Source organism: Theropithecus gelada, chromosome 8 (genome assembly GCF_003255815.1).
Source record: "Theropithecus gelada isolate Dixy chromosome 8, Tgel_1.0, whole genome shotgun sequence".
NCBI lineage: Eukaryota > Metazoa > Chordata > Mammalia > Primates > Cercopithecidae > Theropithecus > Theropithecus gelada.
The window spans coordinates 24,219,218-24,232,221 of NC_037676.1; the positions used below are offsets into that span (position 1 = coordinate 24,219,218).

Genomic DNA, 13,004 nt, shown 5'->3' on the forward strand with positions numbered 1-13,004 from the left:
AAATGTTTTGCCTGACTATGAAACAAAATTAAAGCTAGGAGAAAGAGAGCACTCTCTAAAAAGCGAAAGCAAAATTTGACAAAGTAATCTTACTACGTCAAGTTGGTGGCTTAACCTCATTAAGAATTTTTTCAAACCTAGAAATTTGAATATAAGGGGAATAAGTCTTTTTTTTCTTTTCTTTTTTTTTGAGATGGAGTCTCGTTCTGTCACCCAGGCTCAAGTGCAGTGGTGTGATCTCGGCTCACTGCAAGCTCCGCCTCCCGGGTTCATGCCATTCTCCTGCTTCAGCCTCCCAAGTAGCTGGGACTACAGTTGCCCGCTGCCATGCCCAGCTAATTTTTTTTTTTTTTTTTTTTTTTTTTTTTGTATTTTTTAGTAGAGACTGGGTTTCACCATGTTAGCCAGGATGATCTCGATCTCCTGACCTTGTGATCCGCCTGCCTCAGCCTCCCAAAGTGCTGGGATTACAGGCATGAGCCACCGCACCTGGCCCTATAAGGGGAATAAATCTTAAGGACAAAAATAACTGCAAAGAAATTATAAACAGTATGAAACACTCAATAGAAGCACTCAATTTAGAATAAAGCAAATAAGCAATTTTTCCCATCATTAAGAATCATTCACTAAGAGACAAAAGATACATTTTTAAATCCAAGAAATTTAAAACTTTGTAAGACTAAATTTGAATTGGAAATAAGAGTAGAAACTCATTTTATTTTCCATTTAAAGGATTGTCCAGCTCTATCCACTGATAAAGCTTTAAATTCATGAGCATCCCTGGTGCATAGATTGTCATTAGACATACCAGTTAAAAGGGATTAGCGTCCCTTGGTGAAATGGCTGCTGTCAGATTTACAACAACAAATTTAAAAAGTGAGACTGGCTGGGTCTGTACCAGAGTACAAGGAAGGATGCTAAATAAAACTACTGGTGTCGTGTTAGCGGACACAAAACCATCTTCAAGGGGCTTCCACTGACCAAATATGACCATCAGCATTACAAAGCGTTGAAGTAGTACAATCATGAAATAACACATAAGTTTGTTACTTTTTTTAAGTAATGGACACTTTAGAAGCTTGCTAGGATACCCACTCATTTTTCTGATAACAGGAAAATAAAATTTGAGCTCTATTTCAGGTAAACAAATAGTTGATGAGGGAAAAGTTGTTTATAGAAGAATTCCAGCTAATAAGAAATGCTCAACAAAGCTGCTAAAACATTTGCTAAAAGGCTGATGTGACATCATAGTAACAACAGAGGAAGGAAACACCGTATAGAATGGGAGAAGATGTTACAACTACAAACCATACATTGATAAGGGGTTTATAGCCAAAATATGTAAGAAACTCAAACAGCTCGATAGCAAGAACACACCAATTAAAAAATGGGCAAAGGTCCGGAATAGACATTTCTCAAAAGACATGCAAATGGCTAACATCACTAATCATCAGGGAAATGCAAATTAAAACCACAGTGAGATATCACTAGCTATTATCAAACAGGTGAAAGATTACAAGCATTGGAGAGGATATGGAGAAGAGGGAACCCTTTGTACACTGTTGGTAAGAATGTAAATTGCTACAGCTTGTTTTGATTGGCAAAGTCAACTAAAAATACAGAACTGAACCTCTAAACAAAATGTTTTCTTTGGGAAAATGTAATTGCAGTTTGGGGCATACACAGACTGAGGTGGTCTTTGATATGTCCTAAGAACAAAGAAAGTTGGGGCTTTGAGTGGAAAGAGAAATGTTCCATATTATTTAGAAAGAAAACTCACTGGCCCTACGCAAAGTTTTGGGGAGCTGGTAAACTCTGATTGGTGAGTGATGGTGGTAGTTAAATTTAGTCTTACAGTCCCAAGTGCTTTTTGCCCCCTGGTCTCTGGACTCTAGTTGTTTATGACATGGTAACTCCAAATAATCCATTTTCACAAGACATTATGGGAAACAGTATGGGGGTTCCTCAAAAAGTTAAAAATAGAACTACCATATGATCCAGCAAATCCCACTTCTGGGTATGTATCCAAAGGAAATGAAATCAGTTTATCAAAAGAACGATAACCAAGTTACGGATTCAGGCTAAGTAACCATCAACAGATGAATGAATAAAGAAAAACTGTGTGTGTACACACACAACAAAATGCTGTTCAGCCTTAAATCCTGTCATTTTGACAGCATAGAAGGATAGAAGGACATTATGTTAAGTAAAATAGCCCAGGCACAGAGAGACAAGAAGATCTCACATGTGGAATCTTTAAACAAACAAACAAAAAACTTACAGAAGCTAAGAATAGAAAGGTGGTTGTCAGGGGGGCTAGTCGGTTGAGTGGTGGGGGACAAGGAGATGTTGGTTCAAGGGAACAAAGTTTCAGTTAGACAGGATGAGTAAGTTCTGGAGATCTATTATACAGCATGGTGACTAGGAAATAATAATGTATATGTGAAAATTGCTAAGAGATGACATTGTAAGTGTTCTTACCATAAAATAATTACGTGAAGTGGTGGAGATGTTAGTTTAATTTAATCATGTCCCAATGTATACGTATGTCAAAACATCTCATCCACCATATTATATGCAAGTTTTAATTTGTTGGTTATACAATTGTATTCAAATTTGTCCATCAAAACTGAATCTAATCAAGCTTCTAGATCTAATTGCCAACTTACAGGACATGGAGGAACATAGATACACTGACCGTAGTGAGCCAAATCTGGGACTTGGCTAATTCTATAGGAAAGATGCCTCAATTTACTCACCAAATAAATGTCAAGGGAAGTAAAAGAAGGAGCCATAGTATAAAAGAGACTAAAAGACATTAATCAAATGGTACATGTGGAGATCTTATTGGGATCCTGATTAGAACAATTGTTTTAGGGAAAAAAAAAAAAAAATTATGGGCCAAGGGAGAAATTTGAACTTTGAGGAGATACTGGGGAAAATTGCCATCATGGTTTTTGTGTTTTGTTGAATTACATTTTGTTTTGTTTTGTTTTGTTTGAACAGAGTCTCTCTCTGTCGCCCAGGCTGGAGTGCAGTGGGAAGATCTTGGCTCACTGCGACCTCCTCCTCTCAGGTTCAAGTGATTCTCCTGCCTCAGCCTCCCAAGTAGCTGGTACTACAGGTGTGCACTGCCATGCTCAGCTACTTTTTGTATTTTTAGTAAAGACGGGGTTTCATGATGTTGGCCTGGCGGGTCTCAAACCCTGACCTCAGGTGATCTGCTCCCCCCAGGCCTTCCAAAGTGCTGGGATTACAGACATGAGCCTCTGTCCCCTGCATACATTTTAAATTTTGCGATCATTTTGTATACACACACTGTTCTAAGAAGTAAGGCAGAGAGATCCCAAGTACCCTTTACCTAGCTAGTTTCCCCCAATTGTGACATCTTGCAAAACCATAGTTCAGTGTCGCAGCCAAGATATTGATACAGCCAAGATCCAGAGAGCTCTCCCATGGCCCTTTGTAGCTACATCCACTTCCTACCCATAACCCCGCCTCATCCCCTGGCAACCACTAATCTTTCTCCATTCCTACAGTTTTGTCATTTCGAAAAGGTTACCCTAATGGAATCATGTACTGTGTAACTCTGGGACTGGCTTTTTCACTCAGCATAATTCTCTGGAGATTTGTCCAGGTTGTTATGTGTATCAGTAGTTCTTTTTATTGTTGAACCATATTTGTAATTGTCTCTAAAAGAAAAAGAACCTTTAACTCTTCAAGACACTGCAGGATTTTCCGATGAAATGATGTGTAACGTCTGGGATTTGCTTTGAACTAATCTGGGGTTAGGAGAATAAAAGTGAATCATGATTTCTATATGCTAGTAATTGTTGAAGTTAGCTGATGGGTACCTAGGGTTCAGTAAACTATTCTCTGTACTTTTTGGGTGTTTGAAATTTTCCATTAGACAAAGTTAAAAATATAGCAGTATGAACCCTTTATTAGAAAGAGGGAGTTAACTGCAAGAGCTAAAATTGGACCCAGCAGATAAGTAAGCACCGGGGCAAGCAAGTGTGTGCTTGATCACCGTAAGCTTTCCTATATGGTGTGATTTGTTGCCATGTCCATGAATTTTTTTTTTTTTTTTGGAGACGGAGTCTTTCTCTGTCACCCATGTGGAGTGCAGTGGCTTGATCTCAGCTCGCTGCAGCCTCCGCCTCCCAGGCTCAAGTGATTCTCCTGCTTCAAGCTTCACTAGTAGCTGGGAGTACAGGGCCCACCACCACACCCAGCTAATTTTTGTATTTTTGGTAGAGATGAGATTTCATCATGTTGCCCAGGCTGGTCTTGAATTCCTGAGCTCAAGCAATCCATCCACCTCGGCCTCCCAAAGTGTTGGGATTAAAGGCATGAGCCACCGGGCCGGCCTGAATTATTTTTAAATAATTTTAAAGCTATTCTCTGAAAATAATTTAAAGAAGTCTTAATTATGCAAAGAAGACAAAAGATAAACATTTACTTCTGCTTCCTGACCTCCTTCACTGTGTGAGAAGAGGAATCAGTGATTTTGGAGTAAATAGAATTGCTTTAGGGACAGTCCCTTCAGTTGTTCTTTGGCTTTTCTAAGCCGTAATCCACCGTAACCATTTCTTAATCAAATGGCTTTCCCCGGGGGTTCCAACCATATACAACTTCTTCATTATTACACTATCAGCAAGGCTTTTTGTACTGTGGTAAATTCAGATTTTGATAAGTTTCTGGCCTTTGCTGATGAAATCTTCTTATGACTAAGATCAGCTCTGCCAGATATGTTTTCAGGACAGACAGACCTGAGGCGCTTTAATTGTTGTTTTTTTGGAGGGGGAGGTGGTGGTAAAATACTTTTGTTGGCCCATGACCATGAAAAAACAGAAATTTAGTCTTTCAATCACATTGAGCAAATTTTATGTAAGCTTAACTGTACTTCTTTGACCATTCATTCATTCATTCATATTTGTGGAGTAGCCACTGTGTGCTTGGCACTGTTGCAGATCCAGGGACATGATTTCCAAAATCATGAGAAGAGGGGATCTTTTTTTTTTTAAACCCATATATCAGAAGCTAATCTGGTGTTATAATCTGGTGGCATTGCCCAGTGTGTTAACTGACCACACTGGGTCTATGCCGCATAGTAATATTAATAGCATAATTTAATATTAAAAAATAAAAGTATATGAGGTAATTGATATGTTCATTAGCTTGACTTAATCATTCCACAATGCATACATATATTGAAACATGGTGTTGTATGCCATACGTATATTCAATTTTTGTCAATTAAAATTTTTTTTTCTGTTTTTTAAAAAGAGTCACTGTGTTGCCCAGGCTGGAGTGCAATGGTGCGATCATAACTCAGCTGCAGCCTCAACCTCCTGTGTTCAAGCAGTCCTGCTTTAGCTTCCTGAGGAGCTAGGACTACATGGGTGTGCCACCACACCTGGCTTAAAAAAAAAAAAAGTGTTGGTATTTTTCCTCATATTCACTCTCAAGTAATGGAAAAGAATTTGAGAGAACAAGATAGCTTTTACCATGGGTCAGGCCCTACATTAACCAGCTGTATCACATGTCAGCTCATTTAATACTCACCTCAGCTTTATGTGGGGTGTGCTGTTGTGACTCCTGCTTTGCAGAGGAGGAGAATGAGGTACAGAAAGTTGACTTGCCCAGGGTTATAAAGCAGTTAAGTATCAGAGTCAGGACTTTAACCCAAAGTGTCTGCCACCAGAGGCCAATTTTTTTTAAATTTTTTTTTCCAACTTATCTGTGAGCCTCAAGTTAAGATTTTTCTTTTCTCTTGGCTTTCAGGTTCATTGACCAAGCCAGCATTTCCCCAACTGTTCCACGGAATGTCAACAGATGTTCCATGAAAAAAATATTTACTGGAAAAATATTTAACCCAGCACTTTCCTAATGTGTATAGAGATTATTTATACTGTGGACTTCTCAGAGAATTTCATGTTAAATGTACACTGTAAATCACCAGGAGGAACATTCATCTTGTACAGTTCTAAAATTATTTTTCTGTGGAATGTTTTGTTTTCACAGGATATCTATAGATTTCTCAGGGAGCACATAGTTTTGTGCCATTTCTGTGCTCTTGAATCTCACCATTAGTTTCACCTAAATATGCTGTGCTGTCACCCAAATGACCTTTCTTAAATTTAAGATCAAACGTTGACACTCCCAAAGTCACCATGCAGTGAGCCCTCATTGCTTTCATTCAAGTCACTGTGACAAGGGCTCTGCTCCTGCCACTTCTGCATGGATCCACGGGCCATGTCTTGCTGCATGCAGCCCTGCACCTGTAGCTGTGCTGTCTCACTTTGAGTTCAGGCACGTGGCATTCCCCTCTTTGAAAAGCCTTTCTGCATCGTCCCCATAATAGGCCAAAACAGCCCTTGCTTGTTTGACATTTGACTTAGACATTACATTTTCCGTGGAGCCGATCTTGAACACCTCCTGCAGGCTGGGTACCCATCTTCTCAGTTCACATAGCCTGTCATGGTGCGATGGTGCGTGTGCATGGTAACTCCTTTACTTTACACCAGCAGCTCCTTGAAGAACACATCCTCTTTGCTTCTAGATCCCACACCTGGCAAGTTATTACCTCTCACACAGCAGTCTCAATAAATGTGTGAATGAATTCCACTTTCTGGATTTTTTTTTTTTTTTTTTTTTTTTTTGAGATGGAGTCTTGCTCTGTTGCCAAGCTGGAGTGCAGTGGCGCGATCTCGGGTCATTGCAACTTCTACCTCCCTAGTTCAAGCAATTCCTCTGCCTCAGCCTCCTGAGTAGCTGGGACTACAGATGTGCACCACCATGCCCAGTTAATTTTTGTATTTTTAGTAGAGACGGTTTTCTTCACCATGTTGGCCAGGATGGTCTCGATCTCCTGAGCTCGTGATCTGCCCACCTTGGCCTCCCAAAGTGCTGGGATTACAGGCGTGAGCCACCACACCTGGCCTGTGTTGTTAATATGTTTTGTGTTGTCCCTAAATTCTGGTTCTCTTCAACATTATCACATTGAATATATCTCATTCCTTTTGCCCATAGCAGTCTGTCTTTCTAATACTTCAGTACAGCATTTCCCTGAAGTCTTCCATATGAAACTTTTAAAAACATAAAACATTGTTTCTTAGTTACTGATATGGCACTCAGAATTGAATGTAATACTCCATTCTGGATATATTAAGCAACTTTTAATTTTTATGGAAACCTACATTTTCCATCAATTAATGTCAGACCTTTGTCTTCCATCTTCTGCTTGTGCTTGTTAAAATCCATTTTGTTTTGACTGAATCTTGATTAAATCATCTGTTGTTTGAATCTGCAGATTCAGCTAGCTTTGTGTGTTCTTCATATTTTACATACACACCTACTGTTTCTTCATCCAGACCTAGGAGCATAAAGCAGTCTCCCATAGCTTGCAGTATGTAACTCACACTATAGGTTAATCCTGAGTCATCATAACTGTGTGCTGCTTACAAATATCTCATGACATTACATTCATGTAGTTAGTTCTAAAGCATCTCATATATTTTTTCATTTATCCAGCCCTTGTTTTGGCAAGTGCCGTGTGGAAATGTAGAAAGCTACCATACAATTTATAAACCAAATCCTGCTTTGTAGTTTATTTGACTTTGTGGAAGTTACCTGACTTCCTACCCTTGATTTAGATGCTTACAATTTTAAATGAAATATAAAAGTGATCTATTCAATAAAGCACTGTATAAACAATAATTAGAGATATTATAGAAGTTGAAGTATCAGGCTGGGTGTTATGGCTCACACTTGTAATCCCAGCACTTTGGGAGGCCAAGGCAGGAGGATCGCTTGAGTTCAGGAATTTGAGGCAAGCCTGGGCAACATGGTGAGACCCCATCTCTACCAAAAATACAAAATAAAAAGCCGGTCGTGGTGGTGTGCACCTGTGGTCGCAGCTACTTGGGAGGCTGATGGGAGGATTGATTGAGCAGGGGGGCAGAAGTTGCAGTGAGCCGAGATTGTGCCACTGCACTCCAGCCTGGATGACAGAGTGAGACCTTGTCTGAAAAAATAATAATAACTAGTTAAAGGATCAAAATTTTACGTGGTGCTACATCTTTCGCAATTGCAATGTTTTAATGCATTTTCTCAGGTTTTAAAAAGTTGCAGAAAGAAGAAAGGAAAGGGAAAGAAAAGTGTTCAGAAATCTTTATATGGGGAAAGAGACATTGCTTCTAAGAAGCCCCTCCTCAGTCCTATTCCTGAGCTGCCTGAAGTCTCTGAGATGACACCTTCAGTTCCAAGCATCCGAAGACTGGGTTCAGGTATCCTCACCTTTTCCTGGTAGTTATATTTTATCTTTTCTCGTCACCTTCTTCGTTGCTATTTTGCTTTTTTCACTTTTTTCCCATTCACTATGTAAAGAGTACGTAAATTTAAAAAGCAATGTTTCCTTACATTACCATGAGCATTTCTAGTGGAGGAAAGAGAGTCACTTTTAACTTGTAGGTGGCTTAGACCCTTTTCAGAATCTGATGGAAACTCTGGATCCTTTCCCCAGGAAAACCAAGACACAAGATTTTGCTTATAATATCAGTAATAATTTCTGTGCATCCTATTTCCTTTTGCTTTTTTAAGCATTTTGTGAAAATAAATTCCATTTGGTGGTGTAGTTCGTCGTTGAAAGTGAACGAGAGCTGGATGCAGTGAACGAGAGCTGGGACACCTGCCTGTGATCCCAACCATTTGGGAGCCTAAGGCGGAAGGATTGCTTGAGCTCAGGAGTTTGAGGCCAGCCTGGGCAACCTAGCAAGACCCTGGCTTTAAAAAAAAAGGAACAAAAAATGTGAACGAGGTTATGGTTCAGTAATATGTATACCTTATATGAGTTAAGGATGTTTTGTTAGAGTTGGCACTACTGAGCGTTTTCTAAAAATAATACATATAAATTGAGCTTGATTACCTTGAAAGTTATTTTATTATCAAGTCAGTTGATATAGGGGGTAGATAAAAAATGGAGTTGTTTCTGGTTTCTAATGCCCAAATTTTAAACGGACTGGATCTTGATGAAAATAATAAGGAATTTTTTTTTTTTTTAATTTTTAGTAGAGATAGGGTGTCCCTGTGTTGCCCAGGCTGGTCTCGAACTCCTGGGCTCAAGCAGTCTTCCTGCCTCAGCCTCCCAAAGTACTGAGATTACAGACACGAGCCACGCTGTCTTGCCTGAAAATGAGAATGTGTGTCCACTTGGTGTGTTGATTTGTATAGAATCATTTTTTAAATGGCTACCTTTGTCAATCATCAGATATTTGTAGCCTGCCTCCTATTTGCAGAATACCATACAAGATTAATAATAGACTTAAGGATGAATGAGGTACATGCCACCATAGACTCTTGGCTTCTGCGTCCTGCTTAACATTAGGGTAGCACAGGAGTTTAAATAAACAGCCACCCCTCTGTCGCACATGTCCTGGCACACACTCTTCTCCTGCCATGCTTTCTCACAGGCTGTGTTGCGACAGGGCATCCGCCACTCTACCTCTTTTTAATCTCACCTAATGTTGCTTATCTTCCAAGATTTTGCTGTACTGTCTGTTTTTCCAGGAATACTCTGCAACATACTTCCATCACCTGGTTTTATGATGATCTATTTTCTGTGTTCCCCTGTTCCCTAAAACTTCAGTCTCCTTGAGAGTGGAAACTAAGTCTTATTTTGATTACATCTCTAGTTCTAACAGGAGTTTTTCAAAAGATTTTTAAACAGTGATTGTAGTAAAATTTTCCATCTTGCATCCTATTAGAGAATTTATTTTTAAAAATACCTAAAGCATTTTTTATCTGTAACCAGTGGTATCACCTGCTACATGGATTTAAAGCAATTCAGCTCCTTCCTTCCTTTATCTCTTTCTCCTTTCCTATCTCCCTATATCTCCTTTACCTTCCTTCTCTAGTATGTTGGATTTTATGCGAAATATATATCTTTTTGTTAGTTAGTTAGTTAGTTTGTTTGTTTTTTGAGATGGAGTCTCACTCTGTCGCCCAGGCTGGAGTGCAGTGGCTCAGTGTTGGCTCACTGCAACCTCCACCTCCTGGGTTCCAGCAATTCTCCTGCCTCAGCCTCCCAGGTAACTGGTACTACAAGCACGTGCCACCACGCCTGGCTAATTTTGTATTTTTAGTAGAGACAGGGTTTCACAATGTTGGCCAGGCTGGTCTCAAACTCCTGACCTCAGGTAATATGCCTGCCTCGGCCTCCCAAAGTGCTGAGATTACAGGTGTGAGTCACTGTGCCCGGCCATAAATATCAATTTTTAAAGCTGTCTAAAGAACCCAACTAACATTGGTTGGCATTGAGTGGACACTGATCTGTTTAATCTGTAGCTTTAAGTGACATAATTTTAAGTACCTTAGTCATGGATATATTTTTAAATGGAAACATTGATTTTTTTAGACTTGTGGCTCACCTTATGTTTTATAAATCTTTTAGTTTTTATTTTGTTTAAAATACTTTATTCATTTGACTGACCACTGAAAAACATCATCTGAGGTAACAAAGATTGCATCTAATTGTTCTAAGATTTAGAACTCATAAAGCCTGAACTCATGTGGGCTGTGTTACTTACCAATTTGATGATGGTTTTTCCACCTCTGATGTGCCAGAAACACATGAAAGGCTGCCCATGTGTATCTTCCTGGAGGATATTTAGTCAAAGGCTGAGGAATTAAGGGTTAATTTTTATAATATTGAAACAAACATGGTTCTGCTTGAGAGTACAGTGCACTTTATAGTAATTTTTAACAAAGGGCATGAGACCTGAGTGTCTTCAGGCATGCTGTTTTAGCTCGTAAGTCCTCAAATAACCCCAGAATTCCACATTTTCCCTCCCGTGTTTCGGAGGATACCTTGATAGAAAGTTTCAGAAGCATAATGTTGCCCATTTGCAGTCATTCATTTTCAGGGAAATGGGAAATGTCGCTGCCTCATGCTAATGGACCCTGTAGCATGGGAAGGGTGTTAGAATGCAGGAAGCAGTTTCAGATGGCGTTCTCACTTTCATGGTTTTAGTTTTATATGCTTTATTAATTCATGCGTTGAATACCTATTTTCTTAACCTGTGGATCATGGGAGAACTAAGAGAGGAGGAGGAGGAAGACAGATGGGCAAGTACAGTGTAACATTTGTGGGTCTTGTGAATGCTTAAAACACAAAAACAAAACAGGGCACCTGATTATTTAATAAATGTAAAGTTCATTCCCATTGTTACTTTTTAATTTGATTGAAACCTATTTACATGCCCATAGGTTATTTCAACTCAAATGGCAAACTGGAAGAAGTGAAGGCTCCTAAAAATCCAGTGAAAAGAAAGGATCTTTTGCCTCACGACCCAGATTTGCATATGCATCAAGGCTTTGATAAATATGATGTGTCTGAATTTTGCTCTTATATGAAAAGTTCCTCATCGGTTGTCTATGCTACTTCTGATGAAGATCCAAATACAAATATAATGAACATTAATGAAAATAAAAATATTCCAAAAGCAAAAAATAAGTCAGAAAGTGAAAATGAACCAGAAGCTGGAGCTGACAGTCCTGCTTCTTGTGCTTCTGTACCTGAAGAACATGTGGCATCAGATAGTCCCAAACCTGCTCTGACCCTGCAACAGGGTGAAGAATTTGCTGCTGCTGCTCGTCAAAATGCAGAAAACCTTTGTCAAATCTTGAAAAGTTCACCAGATCGAAACATAAAGTGTGAAAGAAAGGATGACTTCTTAGTAGCTGCAGAAGGAAAACTGCAATGCAATCGTTTAATGCCTAACTCTCAAAAAGACTGTCATTGCTTAGGAGATGTCTTAATTGAAAATATGAAAGAATCTAACAGCCAAAGTGAGGATTTGGGAAGAAAACCCATGGAAAGTAGCAGTGTTAAGAGTTGCAGAGACAGGAAAGATAGAAGACGCTCCATGTATTATTCTGATGGTCAAAGTTTACATTTGGAAAAAAAGGGCAATCACACACCCTCCTCCAATGTGGGCAGCTCTGTAGAAATTAGTGTAGAAAATTCTGAACTGTTTAAAGATTTGTCTGATGCCATTGAGCAAACCTTTCGGAGGAGAAATAGTGAAACCAAAGTGCGACGTAGCACAAGGCTACAGAAAGATTTGGAAAACGAAGGGCTTGTATGGATTTCACTTCCACTTCCTTCCACTTCCCAAAAAGCCAAAAGAAGAACAATATGTACATTTGACAGCAGTGGATTTGAAAGTATGTCTCCCAGAAAAGAAACTGTGTCCTCCAGACAAAAACCACAGATGGCACCTCCTGTCTCAGATCAAGAAAACAGCCAGGGCCCTGCTGCTGGTTCTTCTGATGAACCTGGTAAGAGGAGGAAGAGCTTTTGTATATCTACACTTGCAAATACTAAAGCCACTTCCCAGTTCAAAGGCTACCGGAGAAGATCCTCTCTTAATGGGAAGGGAGAGAGCTCTCTGACTGCCTTGGAAAGGATTGAGCATAATGGAGAAAGAAAGCAGTAATTGACATTTCCTGCAGAGTCTGTGGCAAGATGGAAAGTAACCATTTATGCTGAAATGATCTGTCTAGTTCCCATTCTCTGTTCAACCTCGGTGTTTCAAAAGTTGCTAATAAATAAACTCATTTGAGTTGAACCTACTTTTATGTAGAAATAAATAAGTTTCTTCACCATTCAGATAGAAAACATTCTGTTAAATATATTCGTCTTTCCTCAGAGAGTAAATGCTTTATTACTATTTCGCTAAAGGGGTTGTTTTTAGGCCAAACAAGACATCTCTCAATTTTTAGACTTTTTTTTAGTATATATATTTTTAAGTACATATTTACCACTGAAGTTTTAGACTCTGTTGTTAGAAGCATCTTTTAGAATTGGCTAATTTTATCTGGATAAGAGGTTTGTTTTTTGTTTTTGTTTTTTATTTTCCCCCACAAAAGACAAATTGATAGAATTAATGGAACTTTATTAAAATTGAAGGAAATATAAACTTTAAGACTTAAAGCGGGTG

General features: G+C 39.1%; 1 protein-coding gene across 2 annotated transcripts in view; it reads left to right on the plus strand.

Annotated features, from left to right (window-relative positions):
• CDCA2 (cell division cycle associated 2) overlaps window positions 1–12,666 on the plus strand; it is a 50,593-nt gene extending 37,927 nt beyond the window's left edge. Inside the window, exons 14-15 of one of the 2 annotated variants that reach the window (XM_025393880.1) lie at window positions 8,120–8,310; window positions 11,269–12,666. In XM_025393880.1, coding sequence (XP_025249665.1) covers window positions 8,120–8,310; window positions 11,269–11,314 — 237 coding nt within the window. In that variant the 3' untranslated portion in view covers window positions 11,315–12,666. The remainder of the gene's footprint in view (window positions 1–8,119; window positions 8,311–11,268) is intronic. The other variant, XM_025393879.1, reaches the window with a different exon arrangement.
• Window positions 12,667–13,004: the final 338 nt, after the last annotated feature.